Here is a 21,187-nt window from a genome sequence, read left to right as displayed (position 1 = left end):
CTGAGCAGGTTAAAGATGTCACACAAATAAGCAAATTTTGCAACCCATTCTGCCACTGAAACATGCTTCCAGTGGTGACTGTTCTTCTAAAAGAAATCTCTAGAGTGGCTCTCATAACTCAAAAACTCTGGCTATGGATCTCCTTTTACATACTTTATTTTTATTTATTATTTTTGGCTGTGTTGGGTCTTGGTTGCTTTGTGCGGGCTTTCTCTTGTGGCGGCGAGCAGGGACTGCTTGACTGCAGTGTGCGGGCTTCTCATTGCGGAGCACAGGCTCTAGGCGCGCGGCTTACAGCAGTTGCAGCTGAGGTCTCAGTTTAATTGTGGTGCATGTGCTCAGTTGCTCCTTGGCACGTGGAGTCTTCCTGGACTAGGGATCGAACCCATGTCCCCTGCATTAGGTGGGTTCCTATCCATGGCACAACCAGGCAAGTCTCAGTGATCTGCCATCAGAAAGCATCTCACGTCTGTGTAAGAGAGGCTTGTGCTGTCTCTCTCTTCATAGAGTTGCTCGAACAGATGTGAGCTAAGGGCATGGACTTTAATGTGATTGATAATTTTAATCATATCATACAAAATGTTAAGTTCAGGTGACATTTTTCGGCTAGCATCATTTCTTTATGGATGACACAGCGTGTAGACTCTCACTCAGAAGTGACCTCTTTGACCCAAGCAGTGAAACCAGAAAGCCTTTTGGACATGGCAGCCCTTCAGTCCATGCACATGCCGACACAGTAACCTGGTACATAATCACTCAGAGACTTGGGGTGCTGGTTGGCAACGAAAGTGCAGGTAACACGTTCTCATGCAAAATAAAAGGCACAAGAACAAACATTGATGCCTTGTCACACTGGTAGATTAGTCAACCTGGATTGCGTACCATGTGGATTTGTTAACCCTAACAATTGCGGCTCAACATTCTCTATTTCATCAGTTAGTTATGAAAGTGAAAAGTGAAAGAGCCAGTCAGTCGTGTCTGACTCTTTATGAACCCATGGACTGTAGTCTGCCAGGCTCCTCTGTCCATGGAATTCTCCAGGCAAGAATCCTGGAGTGGGTTGCCATTCATTCCCTTCTGCAGGGATCTCCTTGTCCCAGGGATGGAACCTGGGTCTCCTGCATTGCAGGTGGATTCTTTACTGTCTGAGCCGCCAGGGAAGCTTAATTATGGTATCCTCTAGTTATGGCACTAGCCAAAAAAGGAACACATGCCACCTTTTGAACTGCAGCCTCTCCTAAAAGTTCATGACAAATGTCCTCAGCAGCAGGATCAACTCTTCACCAACAGTAAAGGGCTTAGCTTTAGCAAGAGGGTTAGCCACTAAGAATGAGGTTTGCCGTTCAGACACATTTAAGAAGTGGTGGCCTTCAATAATTGCTTCAGTTCACTTTTTTTTCTTTTGAAAAACTCCAAAGGCTTGTCTTTTAATGCAGGATCCTTGGTCTCCATGTGGCAAAGCAGTTTTGAAGGCTCCATGGCTTTGTTGGATAGCCAGTTGCCCGTATTATACAACACAGTTTTAGAGAGTGTGAACCACCTGATATAATAAACCCATAACTTAACTATGCTAGGACTCTTGGTTGCTGTTTAGTTGCTAAGGTGTGTCTGACTCTTTTGTGACCCCATGGACTGTAGCCCACCAGGCTCCTCTGTCCATGGGATTTCCCAGGTAAGAATACTGGAGTGGGTTGCCATTTCCTTCTTCAGGGTATCTTTCCAAACTAGAACTCTTGGTATTTTCTTTCAAATGCATTTTTTTTGGGGGGGAGGGGGGGCAGTCTTGGAGTCTTCTGCTGTCTCACCGCTGGGTCTTTCCTCCCTTACAAAGAAGCCCTCCAGCGACATTTGTTTTTACACATTTTGGCTAGGGTCAGCTTGAGGGCTTATCAAAACTGTAACCGAGACAAGTGGGCAGTTTGGGAAAGAGGCGTGGACGGAAGTAGTGGTAAATAAAATGGGCAGGCCACACATGGACTAAAACAAAGTGTCGGATTCTGACAGCCTGGATCTGCAGCTGCTTCCTGTGCTAGCATCGCCGCCTCAGCTCCACCTCAGACCACCAGGTATGAGATTCCTGTAAGGAGCACGCAACCTAGGGATCTAGGTTTGAATCCTTGCATGCGCGGCTCATGATGCTCTGAGAATCTAACGCTGCCACTGATCTGACAGGAGGAGCTTAGGTGGTAATGCAAGAGATGCGGAGCGGCTGTAAACACAGATGAAGCTTCGCTTGCCCACCTGCCGCTCACTCCCTGCTGAGCAGCCGGTTCCTGAGGCCCAGGGCCTGGAGACCTCTGCCCTAACCTGCTGGGAACCCCCGGGAGGCTGCATCAGGGCTGAGGGCCCATTCTCAGGCAGTCAGAGCACCCCTCGGACTCTCATGCACGGAGGGTACAAGGAGCCTTGCTCTGAGCCCATCGAGAACCGTGCCCAGCAAACTCCCCTGTCCAGAATGCTCCCCTCCCCATTTGAGTGCCTCAAATGGCCTCAGGGATCCCCTGCTGGATGGGGCCTGGCACCTCCGTTGTAGTTCACTCGCTAACTGGTGTCCGGCTCTGCGACGCCATAGACTGGGAGATGGGCAGAGAAACAGCAGGCACCTCTTCCCCTCTGGAAACCCTGGCCAGTGTCCAGGGCCCATGTGATGCTCACAGCCGGTCCCAGCCCCTTCCTTGCTCTGGCTTCCAGGGCTCTCGGTGGGCTGTGGGCCACGCTCCCTCTGATGGAGAAGCCTGTTGGGTGGGTTGCTGAGGATGACCATGAGGCAGGGGTAGAACAGGGTAGAGTTCCTCACTGAGGCGGGGAGAGGAAGGAAGCTGTCCGGAAGCCTGGGCTCGGGTTCCATGGCCTGATGCTGTCACATGCAGCTTGTCAAGAGTTATCAAATGCACCCACACCCAACACTGGAATTTCTGACGGGGAATAAAAGGCTTTTGCTAGTTTATTTTGGCTGTTGAAAAGGTAAGAAATCTGACTGCGGCTCTCAGCTCTCATGCTACCAAGCCCACAGTTCCTGAACGGCAGCGCGTGAACGCCTTCTGGAAGGACAGTGCTGGTGTTGAGAGCCGGACTGCGGGTCAGACCCTGGCGAGGACGTGATCTAGTGCTGGTACCTGTGTGCTGCAGGATCCTGAGGGCTGACCCGAGTCAGTACTTGTAATGACTTCAACTTCCTTGTATCTGACACCACGAGAGGAAGGCGTGCTGTTATTTTGCATGCTACTCAAAAAGGAAAACTGCCATGATCCTGACTTCCCCGAGTGCTTGAGGTGTCAAAAACGTGAAGCTGCGAGGCCATGGAAACATGGAAGCGCTTATAAAACTAGAAACACAGAGAGCTCTCTGGGCTCCGAGCTTGGCCTGTCCAAGTGCCGCGCGTCTTACACAGCAAGGTTAGAACCTCACACTGCCCACGGTGGGAGGCAGGGGCCAGGACCTTCCTCGGGGACCACTCAGACCCTGACAACCCCTCCTGTGGCACACAGATGCAGGTGAGGCTTCTTAAAATCATCGATGCTGCTTTATTTACCAAAGGTGTTGGCCCGGGGCTGGTTCTGCCAGCCAGGCCCTCAGACAGTCACAGGGAGGTGGGGGGTGGGGTGGGGTGTCCCAGCTCAGTCTTGGTGGGCAAGGCCAAGTCAGCCTCACGTGGGGGCAGTGCTCCCTCCTGGGGCCCTCGTGGGGCTCCTGCCCAGAGGCAGCAGGGTGGGCAGCAGGTGCCAGCACTGCTGTCTCAGGAAGGCACTTTCAGCTTTGGGGTCCCCAGGAAGAACTGCAGGACGCGGTCGGCCAGGAGCGCCAAACAGAAGTCCAGGAGGAGGACCTGGGCGATGACCAGCTTGAACTGTGGGGCAGGGAGTGCTGGTGAGGCAGGTGCCCACAGACAGGTCCAGGCCGAGTCCCGGGACCATGTCTACAGAGCGACTCACCTCCACAGGGATGTCCACGAGCCCAAACTGGCTGTTGAACTCAGGTGAGGAGCCGAGCAGGAGGCCCACAATGGCCAGGAGTGACACGGCCAGGCTCCACACCAGGGGCCTGTTCTCAGGCAGGCTCTCCATGAAAGGTGGGCCCTGTGGGGACAGACAGACAGACAGCTGTGTCATGGCGGCCCAGAGGGTGGGCAGGGGCTGCCTGGACAGGGGCCGCCTGGACAGGGGCCGGGCCTCACCTTGTAGTTAATGGCGAAGGTGGCCATCTGCATGGCCATGGCCATGATGTACACTGTGCTGTTGACTAGGCTTGGCTCAAATTCTTTGTATAAGTCCACAAACTGCTCCTGCCTGCAAGAACACAGGGGGGTCAGGGCCCCTTCGTGACCCCTGCTGCACCCCCTGCCCCTCTGAACCAGGACTCTGCTGGCCTGGTCACTCCAGGCCAACGTCTGCACGTATCCCTCCTGCCCCCCGCCCTGGGCGGGCACTCACTTCTCAGGGCTCCGGGCCTGGGCCTCGCTGTACAGGTAGACGAGACTCACAAAATGCACGCAGAACTGCAGCGTGACCGTGAGGATGGTGTACAGGTTGAAGATGTTGGGCAGGGGCCGCTCTCGGGACAGGGTCTTCAGGGGCTGCAGAGGCAGGCCGGGGTCAGGGCCCAGGCTCAGCCTGGGGTCACCCACCCACCGTGCTTCCCGGCAGGCCTTATGTAGAGACTTGTCACTGAATTCTGCGGGTTGCAGGTCGGCACCAGTCCCCTGCTCACTCCTCCAGCTCCTCAGTCCAGATGCCACCCCAGCCTCGCTCAATGCCCATGTGCTGCACGGCTATCACAGGGGTCTCATGACCCACTACACCCCTGCCCTACAATAAATGTAAAGCCCCCCGCCCCCACTATTGCTCATGGTGCAGGCACAGTCAATCCAGACCACCGCCCACGCCCTCTGGCCTCAAGGGCCTCCCTGCACCAGCCCTTGACCATCTGTAACCTCTGGGGGGTTCCTGGCTGCTTCTCTTGTTTTTTACGCGCTGACTTGAGTGTCAGCATCACACAGGCCTCCCCGACTGACCCCAAGGCCATTCCCCACAGCATGTGTAATCCCACTTGGTGTTCTTCTCAGCACTGCATACTTTCTGAGTGGTCGTGATAATCGTTTCCCATCTGTCTTGTCCTCGCCTGTATGGCCCACCTGAGACCCCAGCCTGTGCACAATGCTGGGCCCGAGATGCTTCACCCTGAAGCAGCCAAGTGGGAGCCCACCCTGCCCCGGATCTCCATCTGTAACTTGAGGTGACCGTTCCCACCCCAAGGGCTGCTGCGCAGGTAACTCAGACCTGTGGCTCCACTTTTAACAGCGTGCCCTGGGTGACCCAGCTGTCAACTGATGGCCAACGAGCAATCCAAGAAGCCTCTTAAGTCCTCCAGGGCGGGAATCATGGCTCAGAGAAGCGGAGGGTACCCTTGGGCTGGGGCAGGATCCCCTGCTTTTCTCAGGCTCCTGACCCACCTTGGAGCGGGAGATGAAGAGGAAACAGCCAGCCAGCAGCAGCCCCTGCAGCGTGGCCTGGAAGTCACTGAACTTAACACCCTCCAGGTACAGGACACTCTGGCTGTAGGCCAGGATGAGGGCATTGAGCGCCAAGATCTTGAACATCTGCAGCGTGGTCACCAATGTGCATCGGCCCTGCTTGATCACGTGGCAAACTGTGGGGGAAGGCAGCTGTGAGCATGGCGGTCAGGCAGTGTGGGCCGAGGGATGGGGCAGGGGGAGGAGCAGGCAGTAGGACTCACTGCACTGGATGGAAGAGAGCTTGGAGGTGAAGGGCGCGGCAATGCTGGCATCCCCCAGCTTCACGATGGGCGTGCTTTCGTCCTCTAGGTCCCGCAGCACCTGACTCAGGCGGTCCTGCGAAGCAGGCAGATGGGTGAGACCTGACCACAAGGGGGCGCTGGTGCCCCTCCTCCTCCAGAGACTCACCCGTTGGGAGGCCAGCTGTTCCTCTGGGGGTGGGAGCCCTGACCTCTGCTTGGCAGCCCTGGAGGCGGCCCTGACTCCACTGTTGCTCAGGACGGGGCTGTCCCGGGGCCGTCGCCGCCGTTCGACGACCCGCTCAGGGGCGTTGGCCAGGAGGGCCACACCTGGTGGGAGAGTGTGTCAGGAGCCAGAGCATGGAGCATCTGCTCGATGCAGCTCAGCCGGTAAAAAAATCCCCCACTTCACCTGCCCACCCACCCCAAGGAGTGAGCACCTCAGAGCATCCGCCCTACTTCTACAAACTACTTACAGAAAGACAAGAGAAAAGCAATACCCAAATAAAGTATGTCACACTACAGAGGTCCAAAGTGATTCCCAGAAAAGTTTATTGCCAAGAGTCATGCGGTCATGAGAATTGTAGTTGATAAACCAAGTAAATATCTGAAAAGCACTGAAAGAAGCTGGGGCTTCCCAGGTGATGCTAGTGGTAAAGAACCCGCCTGCCAAAGCAGGAGACCTGGGTTCAACCCCTGGGTCAGGAAGATCCTCTGGAGGAGGGCATGGCAACCCAGTCCAGTATTCTTGCCTGGAGAACCCCACGGACAGAGGAGCCTGGTGGGCTACATGGGGTCGCAGAGTCAGACACGACTGAAGTGACTTGGCACGCACGCATGGAAGAAGCGAGGTTAGACTGCCTTTGAACACCAACCTGCTTTCTGTGCTCTGCTGACACAGAATCAAGGTGGGGAACTCTCCTTGCCTTGGCTCTGGGTGCGCTCACGCTGCCTGGGGGAGGGCTGGGCAAACCAAGTCGTCTGCCCCGCGGAGCCGCCCTGGCCCCGCCACACCCTTCCTCAGGCACGTGTATCCCCTCCTGGCCTCGGAGCCCTTCAGACCCCCGGCCCCGCCGGCCCCTGCCCCATCTCTGCACCACTGCCACCTTACAGAACTGGCTGTGGCATGCCCCCGACGGTAAGCCAGAGACGGCACAGGAGCGAGCCCCTGTCCCCAACCCCAGGCTCACCCACATCGGCGTGCTTCAGGGCACCCACGTCATTGGTGCCATCTCCGCACATGAGGGTCACGTAGCCCAGCTCCTTCAGGCTGGTGATGACAAACTCCTGTTTGGGGAAGAGACGGGCTGAGTGAGGGCTGTGTGCCATGCCCAGCGCCCTGCCTGCCCTCTGCCACCCCCTGCACCCACCTTCTGCTTGGGGGCCACTCGGGCGAACACCTGCACGTAGGGGATGAGGCGAAGCAGCAGCTGGGGGTCCTCGGCCTGCAGGTGGGCCAGGCCGTCGCCCGTGAGGCACAGTGCGTGCTCCCGGGCCAGGGCCTTGGGGGAGCCCTGGGCCAGGGGCTGTGAGATGCTGCCGTCGATGGAGCGCCACTCACACGGGCCACCTGCAAAGCCGGGGCCCAGGGTCAGGGCAGGGGGTTCAGCTGTTCAGGCGGACCCTCTCACCTGGACCCCACGTATGCAGTCCTCGTCCTTCTCTGGAGCACCTTCTTGCTCCCTACCTCTCCCAATCCAGGTCCACACCAACCTGCACCCTAGACTCTCAGCACCCTCGAGATCACCCATAGAAGGCTCTGATACAAAAAATCTGAAAACCTAGGGCCTAAGCCACTAGACACTGCATGAAAAGGCCAGATCCAAACCTAGATGGCGTTTGCCTACAACTCTGCTCTCCTAGGCCAGGGCACCCCATGTCACTTCCTCAGGCCAGACACTGCCTGCTGTCCACTTCCCCTTTCTAGCTGGTGGGTCTATGCCCAGATGCTGGGTGTCAAGGACGGCTGAGGGCAGTCTACCAGCCCTTGTGACACTGGGCTGGCCCTGAGCTGTCTCAGCCTGGAGGGAAATCAATCTCCACTGGGCTTCTGTTCTAGCTGTTTTGCTAAAGTAGCTTGGCTGGAAAACTAACAGTCTTGGTAGTCATCTCTGGGCCACCCACCTATGATTTCCCAGGCTCTGGAGAGTGCAGTGCCTGCGACTGGGACAGAGATCTGGCATACAATGCAGACCGAGAGGAGGGTGAGGCGGTTCTGGACGCCCCCTTGGCTGGGCCACACCAGCGTCCTCCTCCGTCTGGCCTGCTGCCTGCTGACACCCGGGGGCATGCTGCTCCCAAGCCAGGCCCTGCACTGGGTGCCACCCTAGGGCATCTGACAGATTCCACCCAAGCAGCTGGAGGTGCTGGAACTGGATTTGCCTCTTGACCAGTCCGATTCTGAGACACCACTCGGTTATTCAGGAAACACCAGAGACCACGAGCTCTGGAACTGAGTTCAAATCCTTAGTCACAGTGTCTCCAAGTGACCCAGGTGGAAGGATTCACTTCTGTTTATCTACAGAGCAGGGACCCCAACAACTGATCAGCTGGGTTCCTATGTGGTGCAGGGATGACAGGCCCTTCCAGGTGGAGCAGAAGGGCTGACCTGGTGAGGCAAACCAAGGCCTCTGCCCCAGGTCTGGCCGCCAAACACAAGCTCCGTGCTCTCAGTGGGAGCACTCAGGCAGCCAGCCGGGCCCAAGTCGGGGGAGGCTACAAAACGTGGGCTGCTGTGACTATAACCCGTTGCCTTAAGACTGTAAGTCACTGCTGGTCTGGGGCCATGGGTCATCTGCATGCTGCTGCATGGGCGGGCTGTGGAGTTCCCCGGCCAGGCAGACCACGTGTGCTCACGGCACAGGCTATGACCAACAGGACCGCGTCACAGGGGCCGGAGGATGCCCGGCGTGCTCACTCAGGCCTGGCTCAGGGGTAGGCCACCAGGTGGGAGCCTCTCTTGGACTCAAGGTCCCCCCAGCTCACGAGACATGGGGCCTCACCTTTCTCCGTGGGAGGCTGCAGGATCAGCGTCTGAGCCTTCTCAATGAAATGCAGCTCCTGAGCCACATGGCAGGCAGTGAGCGGGTTGTCACCTGTGATCATGACCACCTGGGGAGAAGACAGAAGCTCAGGAGGTCAGAACTGCAGCCTGGAGACATGAGGGCTAAGTCTCTTCTAAGGAAGGCTACAGAGGGAGATCGTGGCCTCCTACTGGGGACTGGGCTTCCAGGAGCCGTAAGGTCTGAGAGCAGCTTCTACAAACAGTATACGTATCTGTGTCTTTGTAAGAACACCCGTGACCTTTAATTACAACATGCACCAAGAACCAGATTCTGGTGTGGACCCTCTTGGCTTGGAAACTAGTGACGGGAAGATGGGCCCTGACTGCTGAGGGCCAGGTGAGGACTAATCATATCACTGCCCTCTGACACGTCCAGCTCATCTCCCACACCCTAGAACTGCATCCTAAACCCCCAGCTAGAAAACACAGACCACCAGGACTGGCAGAGCAAAGCCACTGGGACAGATGTGGCCTGTCTGGGCATGGTCTCCACATCCCCTCAGCCAGTCTCAACTGCTCTCTAAGATGGGGTGGAACGGGGGAACAGTGCTCATCTCCCAGGGATGCTGGGGGCCTGGGGAAGTGAGGCGAGAAGGGTGGGCGTGGGTCCGAGAGCAGCCTCACGACGGGACAGCACGAGTGTCTGAGTCAGGGTGGAGCTCAACCAGAAGCCACACTCTTTGCTTCCAAGGCCCAGACGCCCACCCCTGGGCACCCCCCGAGGGCCAACTGCCACACCCCCTCTCTGTGAGCAGCAGCCGACAGCCCGCCCAGGGGCCTGCAGGAAGGGGCCAGTGCCGTACCCGATGGGAGGCGTTCTGGATCTCGCGGATCACGGCCTTGGAATCAGCCTTGAGCGGGCAGGAGACCACGATGAAGCCGACGAACTTGAGGTTGCACTCCAGGGCTTCCCGCTTGACCTCCCGGGCCTGTGGGTGGACACGCCAGGGCCTAAAGATCTGTGTCTCCTCCTTCCCCGACGCCTAAGCTCTGACACAACAACACGCTGGGGGTGGGGGCAGAGACAGCGCCCTCCTGCAGGAGGGGGCCTGAGGGTCAGAAGGCAGGAGACGCGGGGAGGGCGAGAGGCGCCCTGGCGGCAGAAGGGCTGGGCGGCCCGGCTCCCCAGCGGCACCTCCACCCTCTATCACGGACAAGAGCGTGGCGTGAAGTCCCTGTGAGTCCACCTCTAGGACGAGAGTCTGGACTCTCCTCTGAGAACCGCTGAGCACAAGCTGACCCTCTTCACCTCATACAGAAAGCAGAAAACCTTGCCCTCCTGGAGCTCGCCTTCTCCTGGAGAAGACGTGCAGTAAAGTCACAAACACCAGAGCACTGAGTACCACGAGAGAGACGAAGGCAGGGGCTGGGGCAGAGGAGGGGCGGGGCATAGGGCTGGGTGGCTCTGACAGGTCTGTGACTAGGCTCTGGACACAGAGGTGTGACCTCCTGCACTTTCTGGAAGGATCTCAGGGCCGCTGGGTGCAAGCAGATGAAAGCCACTCGGATGAGGGCCGAAGTGGAAGCAGACCGAGGAGCAGTGTTGGTGACGGAGGTGGGCGGAGAGTCTACAAGGATGTGGGCTGTGACCATGGGCTGGGGACGTCCCAAGACCATATAGTGGCCAGGCAGCAGGGCAGGGCACGGGTGGAGCTGGGGAGCCCAAGGTGCCCCAAGGCCTCCCCAAAGGGGGTGTGAGGACAAGCGGTGAGACCTGGGTGTTCTCTCCAGGGAGCAGCCCTGGATTCGGGGATGGGATGGGGTCTTCCAGGTGAGGGGGCACGCTGGGGAGAAGAAACTGCGGACTGAGTGCCACCTGGGGCCTCCAGAGGTAGAGGCCAGGGAGGAAGACGATGAAATTGTGGCCGCTCGTGGTGGCACCCCAGGGGGTAGAGGGTGACCGCACAGGGGTTGGCGGGTGGGGGCCTGGGCCCTTACCTGCTGGTGAGTGAGGTGCCCCAGCTCCTTATACCCCAGCGCCAGAACTCGGGCTCCTTCCCGGGAAATCTCCGTGTGAATGTGCTGGTAGTCAGGTGGGCACTGGGCGAACTGCAGGGAACGCAGGGGGCGATCACCGACCGCCCTGCAGCCCCCCTCCCGACCCTGGCCGGGGCTGGCTCACCATGGAGTGCAGGGTTTCGGGGGCCCCCTTCACGGCCGCGATGTAGCAGAGATCGGTGGAGCCAAGCTTCTCATAGGAGGCGAGCACGGACATTCGCTTTAGGGCACTGGCAAAATGAAAGCGCTGGTGAATTTTCAGCCCCTGAGTTTTAATACTTCGGGGGAATACTTTCTCATCTGGAAACAAATAAGCACGAGTCCTGAGGGCCTTCGCTCCAAAGAGGCCGCCAAGCCCCCGCCCGCCCCCGCCGTGCCCTCCTACCCTCCGCCCGCCCGCCCTCCCCCCACCTCCACACACGGGGTCTGGCTCGGGGAGGGGTCAGAGCCGGGCGATCTGGGCACAGAGGACCCCGCCCCAGGTCAGAGGCCAGCCTGTGCCCACCCGCTTGCCCGAGGTGAACACACCCATGTCCGACAGGTACACTGCCTGCCCAGGGATGCACAAGCCGGTGGTGTGCGAGGTTCCAGCCCTCACCTCTGGTCAGGGTCCAGTCTACGGCCGTCAGCATGGCTTTCTCCAGGGGGTCACCCACGAGGGTTCCGTCATCCAGCTGCATGAGGGAGTGGCACGAGGCCAGAGCACGGTGTGTCTCTATGGGGATGCTGGACACGGGGGTCACCTCCTTCCCATCTCTGCAAGGAGGATGACCCGTGGGTTACAGGGGGGAAGGGAGTGGGTGGAGGGACCCCTGGGAACTGCCAGGACGAGGGATGGGTCCCCACACTCCACTCCAGTCACAGGGCAGGGGCAACGACAACAGGGTGTCAGGGTGTCGCCTTGGTCCTTGTAGCGTCTGCGCCTGCTGCTTGATGCCCCCAGAGATCGTGCCTGCCTAAGGCCCGAGCTGAGCTACGTGTCACTGTCGCTCACGCTGAGAGCTGCCGGGGGACCCTGGAGTAGGCCTCGGTGGGAGGGCCGTGCCAGGCCCTCGCTTTGAAAGCTTGGGCTAGGCAGCTCTCTGTCCTGAGCCCCCAGAAACACCCCTGTGGACACCTGGTGACCCCGATGCCCATGCTCACCGTAGCCCAGCCACTCCGCGCACCACCAGGCTGTCACTGGTCAAGGTCCCTGTCTTGTCGAAGCAGCACACCTCCACCTTGCCGGCGAAGGGGATCCGGAAGGGCTCCGTGCAGTACATGTCTGGGTGGTGGGAGCCACGGTCAGCGGTCCTGTGGGGCCCAGCCCACCAGGCACCCCGTCCCCGCCCCGGAGACTCACAGAGCTTGGCCAGAGCGATGAGAGAAGTGTTGACGGCCAGAGACAGCTCAATGGGCAACTCAGGGGGCACGACGGAGGTGAGGATCAGTGTGCATTCCAGGAAGAGCTTGTAGCGGTTCCTGCTGGGATCCTTGGTACCTGTACGGACAGGGCCTGCCGGTCTGGGGGCCATGGGCCTGGGGCCGAGCAGATGGCGGGGGGAGGAGGTCAGGGCGCTTACCTTCGATCCACACGTAGGCGGCTGCCGCAATGGCAAAGACCAGGAGGAAGAGGATGAAGATGAAGGTCTCCAGGTTGTTCGCCGTCACCCTCTTGACCCCAAAGAGGATGGTGCGCAGCAGCTTGCCCTAGAAGGACGGAGGAGCAGAGGGCTTTCCTGGGAGGGCGGCAGGCTCTCCTGCCCCGCGACTGAAGACTGGGGGTCAGGGAAGGAAGTGGCTGTGACTGGGGCAGGGGTTGAATTCTCCAGAAGGAGAGCTGACCATCACCTTTCTTGAGAAACCCTTAAGCCACTTCAGTGTTCACTTGGCCCAGACTGTCTGTGATCCCCAACTGTGTGGGGGTCACAGTCTGGGGTCTCCACCAGAGCCCCGGCCCGGGAAGGCGGGCTTGCTCCAGGGCTTGTCTCTGCACTGTGGCCCCTAGCCCAGCACCTGCTACCAGAGTGCTTATGGGTCAGATGTTCTGGGGTCTGAAAGGCTGCCACCTTAGCTGCCCACCAGTCGCCCCAGAGACCACCCTCCTCAGGACGGGGCAAGGTGCCACACCTGGGACGTGTTGAAGCCAGTCCTCAGGACGTAGGCCACACACCCGTTGTCCACGGCTGGGGAGACAAAGAGCGGGCGTCACTCGTGTCTGCATATCCCGACTCTCTCTCGGGGCCAAGCAGATTCGGGGTGCGGGGGTGGTAGGACGGGGACACTCCCAACACCCTTGAGGCACCTACGCTTCAGGCCTGTGGTGGCTTTCTGAGGGGGGATGTGTTGCACCACTTTGGTGCCCCCAAAGATGACATGGAGCCGGGAGTCTGCCTGAAGGTCCAGCACCCGGCTGGGGCTGAGGTCTTCGATGGGCTCCTGGGGAGGAGGGGAGGACGGTAGCGTCAGCGGCTAATCCCACTCTGGCCCCTGTCCTTAGTTTGGAGTCTGCAAGGAGCCGCCTGACCCTTACGGGGCTCCCCATCTAACCTGGTGCGTGTTACCAGGGTCCCAGGCAAGGTTTGTCTTCTTTCTACCTTTGTGTGCACTGCTGATTCCCCGGGACCCTGCGCCCAGCCTACCCCCGAGTCACAGCTTCCACTTCTCTCTCAGCCCACCTCAGCCTGAGACCCCAGAGCGCCCAACACCCCACTGATGCTGCTGCCCCTCGTCTCCTCCTCCTCCCCACCAGGCTTCCCTCAGTCCAGGGTGCTAACCCGCCAGGAAAGCCAGGAGCCCCGTCTGCGCCGCCTCTGTTTCGGGGCCCCCTCCCTCCCAGATCTGAGCCTGGGCAGGACCCTGGCCCGTCTCCTCCCCGACGCCTGCCCCAGCACCTTCATCTGGGGCACTGACTCCCCAGTGAGCATGGCCTCGTCCACGATGCAGCGGCCCCGCAGCAGCAGCACGTCGCATGGCACCAGGTTCTCCTGGGGGGAGCGGCCTGCGGGGCAGGGGCGGGGGTTGGACCGAAGCCTGAGGCAAGGGCTCCCACCGGGGCAGAGCAGGACTGGGCCTCACCGACTGAGACGATGTCCCCGGGAACAATCTCATCGCTGGCGATGGGCCTCCACTTCCGGCTTCGGTAGACCTGGGTGGGAGTGCCGTGCCGTTGGTTCTGGGGACGCTCCCGTGCCGTGCCCACCCCAAGACCACAGGGACCCTCCTACCCACCCACTGCCCCACTGGCTGCACCTGGATCATATGGGGCTTATTGCCCATCTTCCGGATCTCTGACATGTTCCGCATCTGCTGCTGCACCAGGGAGGCCTCGAAGGCCACCAGCATGGACAGCGTGAAGACACTGTAGTACCAGTACTCATCCAGACACCAGAGCCCCACGCAGAACACCTGTGGGGTACGGGCCTGTCTGTTCCCAAGAATGCGGGGAGACCGCCCGAGGCGGACTGGCCGGCATGCCGAGGGCCATTCTGCCCACGGGCTCTGACCACAAGGGCAGGGGGAGCTTTTCACGTTTGGAGGTGGGCTGGGAAAGCCCCAGGAACAGGTGGGGAGAAGGACCAGCGCTGCTGCTTTACCTGGAACACAAAGAAGGGTGCTGTGGCTCTCTCCTTGAACAGCTCCGAGAAGTCAGGCACCACCATCTCGGCCCTGAAAGAGACAGACGGCTCACCCTGCTGCGGGCAGGAAGCCCCACCTTGACACAGGCCTGGGGGCACCGCAGGCCTCCCTGGGCAACGGGACGCCCCGTTCCAGCCTGTCTCCTTGGCCGTGCAGCACTGAAGCGGGCGTGCTGACCGCCCGCAGCCCTCTGCTCTGCAGAGCCCTGATGGAACCTCTGAATCTGCACTACAGGCCCTTCAGGGAGCCGGCCCCCGCTCGGCCGGGCTGGTGAAGACCAGAACCTGTCAGGTGGTTGGGGGCCCAGCTGACTCTGCGCCAGGAGCCCTGAGGCTGCACAGAGGTGGCTGGGCAGCTGGGTGCTGTGGGGCACCCTGGGGCCTGAAACAACGCGCCGAAACCCCACTGCTAAGGAGAGGGGTGGGCAGAGCTGGGGTCTCCCCAAGACTCCTTGGATGAAAGCCCTGGAGTTTGAGGAGGAGGGCGGAAAGGTGCGCTCTGCAGTACTCTGGGTGGTGGCTGGCTCTGCCCAGGGGACCAGGTCAACTTGGGCTGTCTCTGGCCCTGCAGTAACGTCCAGGACGTGGGACTTGAGAAAAGAACCTGCACAGTGGCCGCGTTGGGACACAAACTGAGCCCCAACCCGGACTGTGCAGGGGACCCTCACCTAAGTGAGGGCAGTGTGAGAGGGGACAGTCCAGGCTGCCAGCGGCTCACCAGGGCGGGGTGGTGAAGGTGTGCAAGGGGACAGCCCAGGCTGTCATGCTCATCAGGGCGGGGTGGGAGGAGACTCAATAAATGCTCCCACAGAGACTTCCGATTAGACTGCTGGGTACGGTAATGTTTTCGTAACTTTTGAAAAGCAGCTAGGTCAAGTAGTAATTTCCTAGCGGCTCTGAGGGTTTTCGAGTCAAGGACAATCACCACCAGGATGGGGGCTCTGAAGCCCAGCTCTGGTCCCACCTAGCCCGGTGTCGACACAGGTGGTTCTGGTGAAGATGAAAGGAGAAAGTGCTAACAGACCATCTACATTCCACCTGGTACAAACAAAAGCTGTTCTGGTCACTACCCACTTTGTTTCTTATCAGCACTCATACAGTGCTGGGATATGTGTGAGAAGAATGACAAGAATTCACACCTATAGAAAAAATTTCTAAGAAAGAAGAGAACTAGAACACAAGGCAAGGATGAACAGCCCCGGGCCAGGCTCCCAGCTACGGGCCCTTCAGGGGGTCCTATCAGCAGGCAAGTTGGGAGAGACCAGACTAGAATACCTTTCTCAAAAGGCGCCTGCCACGTTCACCTGGGACATTTTGTTGAAAAGGCAGACTCTCCCAAACCACTGAGCATACACAAACGGAGATGGTGCCATTAACTGGAGCAGGGACCCAGCCTGGGACTATAAGGCAGAGCCCCAGCCCTGTCTCAGCAGGGGCGATACACAGGGATGCTGGAACTCACTTGTTGCTCCCAAACTTCTTCTCAGCGGCACGAATCTCCGAGTCCTCCTGGAACCCTCTGTTGCTCTGGTAGAATGAGAAAGCATTTCCCACTGGAAAGGCCACGGGGAGAAAACGCTTCTTCTCCAAGGCATCATAGGAATACTTGATCTTCTGGAATTCGAAGGACAGCACCTCCTGCCCGTCTTCGCCCTGTGGGAGGTGAGTCTGTGGCAGGGGCCCCCTGGCCTGGGGACCCCATCTGAGCCCATGCCAGAGCCGGTGGTCCCTACCTCATCGCGATGCAGGGCCACGAGCTCAGTGGAGCCGTTGTTGGGAGTCGGCACCACCTTCACAAAGGTCGCTTTGCGGGCATCGTACTCCTGTGAGAGGCAAAGTGCCGATGCTGAGCCCTCCTCAAGTCCCAGCTCCACATTCTGGAACATGCTACTGGGCTCTGGGTGTGGGCTTGGCCATACCCAGCTTAGCACTGGGGCAAGGGACAGCATTTCACTGGGCCTTTGGTCCCGCCCATATCATAAAGCCAGGGTCATGAACGGTGTCAAACGCCCAGGGCTCTGCTGACGAAGATAAACTCCAGCAGGAAAAATGCTGCCTGGCAGAGGTACCCGTGTGAGTCAGGCCCTGTCCCAGCCCACCTGGCCTGCTGCTCCCGCTGCCCATTACTATTCCGTGTTCTCAAGTGACGAGGGACAACAAGGCTCATCCGTGCTGCAGCGAAGGGCACATGCTGTTTTTTTCCTGCCTGGGGCGCATGGTCACTCCGCTGGCTTTAGGCCTTTGCTCAAATGTCACCTCCTCAGGAAGCTGCTCCACCTCAAGTTCCCTCACAGAATCCCTGTCCTGGTTTTCCCTTCTGCATTGACTGTGGAGTTCCAACTCCCCCACTAACACCTTGAAAGCAATGCATTTTGTCCGTTTTGTTCCTTGTTATTTCTCCAGCACTTAAGACTCGGAGGCGCTGAATAGAGCTGCGTTAGCGCTCCGTGCTGTGAGCTGCATCCGCCCCACGGCTGCTCCACCAGAACCTGCGTTGCCCTATGTTTTTTTTGGAGGGGGGGGGGGCGTGGAGGACACAGCAGTGATCCTGGGAAGCAAGGCCCTGCCCCTCTAGAAGTTCATGGTCCCCAAAGCAGGCAGAAACTAACGACAAAAGACGGAACTACCATCCCTGGAAACGCCAGGTAGAAAGATGCAAAGTGGTACATGGGGCCAGCCGTATGCCGGGAGCTCTGCAGATGTCATCTCAAGTTCTTATACTGGCACCCTGCGCTAAGTGTTACGGTTCTCACTTTACCCAAGGGGAAACTGAAACCCAGAGAGGAGAAGCACCCTTGTCTAAGATCTCTGATGAAAACTCAGATCTGCCGGTCCTAACCTCCAGCTGTTGAACTCTCCATTTTTGGAGAGGAAGTTAATAACAGTCACACTTTTTAGCTGCAGGCTAACAGGAAGCTGGAAGTCTGGGGCTGTCACCCCCCCCAACTCCCCTCCATTCTTTTGTCCCTCACTGGGGTCTTTCATTGCACTGACAGGAAGCTACCAATGCCAGAAGTTTGAGTCTCCCTTCTGGGATAAGAGAAGTTTCACTTTCTCAAAGAAGAGAATCCAGTCCATATTTGGAGTCAGACAGGTTGTAGGGTGGGGTTGTTGCTTCCCTTTCTCTTTCTGGAGCCCTTGGTGCTGTTCCCTTTCTCTCTTCTTTTAGCAAACATGTCTGAGATGAGAGGGGAGGCTGACCTCAGTCCCCATGGCTCCACACCTGCTGGTATCATATGAGGCAGGCCCAGAGGGCAGTGGACAGTCAACTGCTGAGTGGGCAGCGCTCATTCAGACCTCACCGCTAAAGGTCACGTGTACGACCGTGCTATTGTATTCTGAGGGCGGCCCTCAGAATCATACCCTTTGGACAAAAGGGTCTCTGAGCAGTTAAGTCACTTGCTCACAGATACCCACTGCTCCTCTTAAACGCTGCAATAAACTGCATTTCAAGCTCATTTTGGTCGTTGTGGGGTGGAAGCTCCCAGCACTGGCCAGCAGGACTGATGCTCAGTTCTCAAGATACACAGACAGGGATATCCATCCTACAGGTCTAGCCTCACACTTTGAAAAAGAAGGTAGGAGACAGACAACAAAGGTAGGACCGATTCTAGGAGACTCATACTTGCTAGGATGGGAGCTAGCAAACGGTGACATGTGCTAGGCTCTGCGCTAAGCTTTCTATAGGGTACCTTATAGACCTAATTGACCACACCAGGGAAGAATTTCAGAGAAGGGAAGTCACCTGCACCAGGGTCGTACAGCTAAGTCAGTAGCCGGTCGGAATTTAGCGAGCAGCGCAAAAGGATGAGGGCGCCCGGAGGCACCTGGGACTAGCTGAGGCAGCCCCGGCTGGGTTGGGGATGGACACGAACGCAGAGGCTGAGATCCGCGGTGAGGCCTGACCACGGCTGTGGTCGGTCTCGGGCGCGCACACTTACCGGGGTGCAGGTGAGCGCGCAGTGCGCGTGCACGGACCAATGCCCCGACAGGACGGTGAGCGCGTGCGCCAGGCAGATGGTGGCGAGCACAAGCAGCGCGGCCTCGGGGATCTGCGCCCAGCTGCTGCCCCAGCCCCAGAAGCCGGTAGCTGCGGAACCCAGCCAGGCCGGGTAGAGCAGCCCCACGAATGGCAGCAGCGTGAGGCGCCGCAGTAGCGCCAGCCGCCGGTACGGCCACACAGCGGCGACCAGTTCGTCGCCGCTCTGTATGAGTGCCGGCCCAGCGGCAAGGAGCGTGCGCGGCTGCGGCCTGGTCTTGGGCTGCCCGGCGGGCCGGGCCCCGCAAGGAACCGCATTGCCCACCGCCGCCTCCGCCGCCATCTTTCCCAGCGCCGCGCTCGCTTCCGGGCAGAGGCACCGGCTCACTTCCGATGTTTTACTTCCGGTAAACCCTGGGGGCCGCCATGACACATGGGAGGAACAAGAGCCCGGAAAACGTAGGTGTTTGTGGCTGAATTTGGCTACTCAGGGCATCGCCATGACAGGCTGTGTCCGGAAGGAGACGCAAGGCACCGCCAGGATAGGGAGGGCTTGAAATGACTAAGACCGCCTACCTACTCTGCCACGCCGGATTGAGACCGGAAAAGACGAGGCAAGGTGGGCTGGGCGCCACCATGACAACCTAAACCGGAAGAAGCGAATTCTCGCTGGGTCTGCACTGTCTGGGTCGGGAAGGGTGGAGCCTGGACGCTGCGGAGGCGGAACCAAAGAAACGCCGGTGCTGTGTGGGCGGGGCTTATCATGAGGGTGGAGCTTGTGTGGGTGGGGAGGGGGTGAGGCTTCCCTCCCTCGGGGCTTGGGCCTAGCTTGAGGCTGGTGGGCTTAGAGAGTCAAGACAGGATGCAGTTCAGCTCAGTGGTGTCCGACTCTTTGCGACCCCATGAACTGTAAAACGCCAGGCCTCCCTGTCCATCACCAGCTCCTGGAGTTTACTCAAACTCATGTCCGTTGAGTCGGTGATGCCATCCAACCATCTCATCCTCTGTCGTCCCCTTCTCCTGCTGCCTTCAATCTTTGCCAGCATCAGAGTCTTTTCAAATGAGTCAGTTCTTTGCATCAGGTGGCCAAAGTATTGTATTTTCCGCTTCAACCTCAGTCCTGACAGTGAATATTCAGGACTGATTTCCTTTAGGATGGACTGGTCGGATCTCCTTGCAGTCCAAGGTACTTGTCTCCAACACCTCGGTTCAAAATCATCAATTCTTCAGCGCTCAGCTTTCTTTATAGTCCAAATCGTACATCCATACATGACTGTTGGAAAAACCATAGCTTTGACTACATGGCCCTTTGTTGGCAAAGTAATGTCTTTACTTTATAATACGCTGTCTAGGTTGGTCATGACTTTTCTTCCAAGGTGTAAGCGTCTTTTAATTTCATGGCTGCAGTCACACCTGAAAAAAGGCATCATGTAATAGGTAATAATTACACACTCACAAGCGGCTTCCCACGTGACCATAGTGGCAAAGAATCTGCCTGCCTATGCAGGAGAAACTGGTTCTATTCTTGGGCTGAAAAGATCCATAGGCTAGAGGACCCTGGTGGGCCCCAGTCTGTGGGGCTGCAAAGAGTGGGCCAGGACTGAATCACTCAGCACATGCCCACAAGATTACTTCTTTTACATAAGAATATGAAAAATTGGTGTTTATTTACTGTTACATAAATGCTGTTGTTTGAACAAAATCAGCATAGGACTAATAACGATGGCAATTAGTATTTCGATACTTGATATTCAGTCACATCTGACTCATCGTGACCCCATGGGCTGCAGCAGGTCAGGATTCCCTGTCCTTCACCGTCTCCCAGAGCTTGCTCAAACTCAAGTCCATTGAATTGGTGATGCCATCCAGCCATCGCATCCTCTCTTATCCCCTTCTCTTCTTGCCTTCAATCTTTCCCAGCATCAGGGTCTTTCCCAATGAATCAGTTCTTCCCATCAGGTGGCCAAAGTATTGGAGTTTCTACTTCAGTATCAGTCCTTCCAGTGAATATTCAGGACTGATTTCCTTTAGGACTGACTGGTTTGATCTCTTTCAGTCCAAAGGACTCTCAAGAGTCTTCTTCAACACCATAGTTCAAAAGTATCAATTCCTTAGTTCTCAGCCTTCTTTATGGTCCAGCCATCATGTCCATACATGACTACTGGAAAAACCATACCTTTGACTATATGGACCTTTGTTGGCAAAGTAATGTCTCTGCTTTTTAATACATTGTCTAGGTTTGTTAAAGCTTTTCTTCCAAGGAGCAAGCATCTTTTAATTTCATGGCTGCAAGCACCATCCACAGTGATTTTGGAGCCCAAGAAGATAAAGCCTGGCACTGTTTCTGTTCTTTCTCCATCTATTTGCCATGAAGTGCTGGGACGAGATGCCATGATATTAGTATTTTGAATGCTGAGTTTTAAGCCAGCTTTTTCACTTTCCTTTTTCACCTTCAAGAGGTGGTCTAGCTCCTCTTCGCTTTCTGCCATAAGGGTGGTGTTATCTGCATATGCGATATTTCTGCCAGTAATCTTGATTCCAGCTTGTGCTTCATCCAGCTGGGCATTTTGCATGATGTACTCTGCATGTAAGTTAAATAAACAGGGTGACAATATACAGCCTTGATGTACTCCTTTCCCAATTTTGAACCATTGTTCCTTGTTTGGTTCTAACTGTTTCTTCTTGATCTGCATACCGGTTTCTCAGGAGGCAAGTAAGGTGGCTTGGTATTCCCATCTCTTTAAGAATTTCCCATAGATTGTTATGGTTCACACATTC

General features: G+C 57.5%; 1 protein-coding gene across 1 annotated transcript; it reads right to left on the bottom strand.

Moving 5' to 3' along the window:
• Positions 1–3,501: 3,501 nt before the first annotated feature.
• On the bottom strand, positions 3,502–18,792 carry ATP13A1 (ATPase 13A1). Its single transcript, XM_020910509.2, has 26 exons — positions 18,372–18,792; positions 16,164–16,253; positions 15,893–16,083; positions 14,389–14,461; positions 14,045–14,200; positions 13,871–13,940; positions 13,687–13,793; positions 13,102–13,231; positions 12,923–12,978; positions 12,376–12,502; positions 12,156–12,293; positions 11,957–12,077; positions 11,412–11,569; positions 10,938–11,113; positions 10,754–10,864; positions 9,619–9,744; positions 8,754–8,862; positions 7,122–7,321; positions 6,942–7,038; positions 5,921–6,081; positions 5,734–5,848; positions 5,450–5,646; positions 4,431–4,573; positions 4,175–4,286; positions 3,933–4,076; positions 3,502–3,847 (listed from the first exon to the last, which is right to left on the bottom strand). The coding sequence occupies exons 1-26, from the start codon at positions 18,750–18,752 to the stop codon at positions 3,737–3,739; spliced, it is 3,600 nt and encodes a 1,199-aa protein (XP_020766168.1). The 5' UTR covers positions 18,753–18,792; the 3' UTR covers positions 3,502–3,736.
• Between the last annotated feature and the right edge of the window lie 2,395 nt (positions 18,793–21,187).

The sequence above is a fragment of the Odocoileus virginianus genome, chromosome 3 (assembly GCF_023699985.2).
Source record: "Odocoileus virginianus isolate 20LAN1187 ecotype Illinois chromosome 3, Ovbor_1.2, whole genome shotgun sequence".
Taxonomy (NCBI): Eukaryota; Metazoa; Chordata; class Mammalia; order Artiodactyla; family Cervidae; genus Odocoileus; species Odocoileus virginianus.
The sequence above is the reverse complement of the archived record's forward strand: the minus strand, read 5'-3'. Positions and strand labels throughout refer to the sequence as shown.

What these genes read in the sequence shown, in the direction of transcription:
- ATP13A1 (XM_020910509.2), bottom strand. Translation starts at nt 18,752, where the DNA reads ATGGCGGCGGAGGCGGCGGTGGGCAATGCGGTTCCTTGCGGGGCCCGG. An exon ending in GAGTGGCCCCCAAGCAGAAG is followed by an intron (nt 7,039 to 7,121) that starts GTGGGTGCAGGG and finishes TTCCCCAAACAG; the next exon opens with GAGTTTGTCATCACCAGCCT. An exon ending in TCGTGGACATCCCTGTGGAG is followed by an intron (nt 3,848 to 3,932) that starts GTGAGTCGCTCT and finishes CCTGCCCCACAG; the next exon opens with TTCAAGCTGGTCATCGCCCA.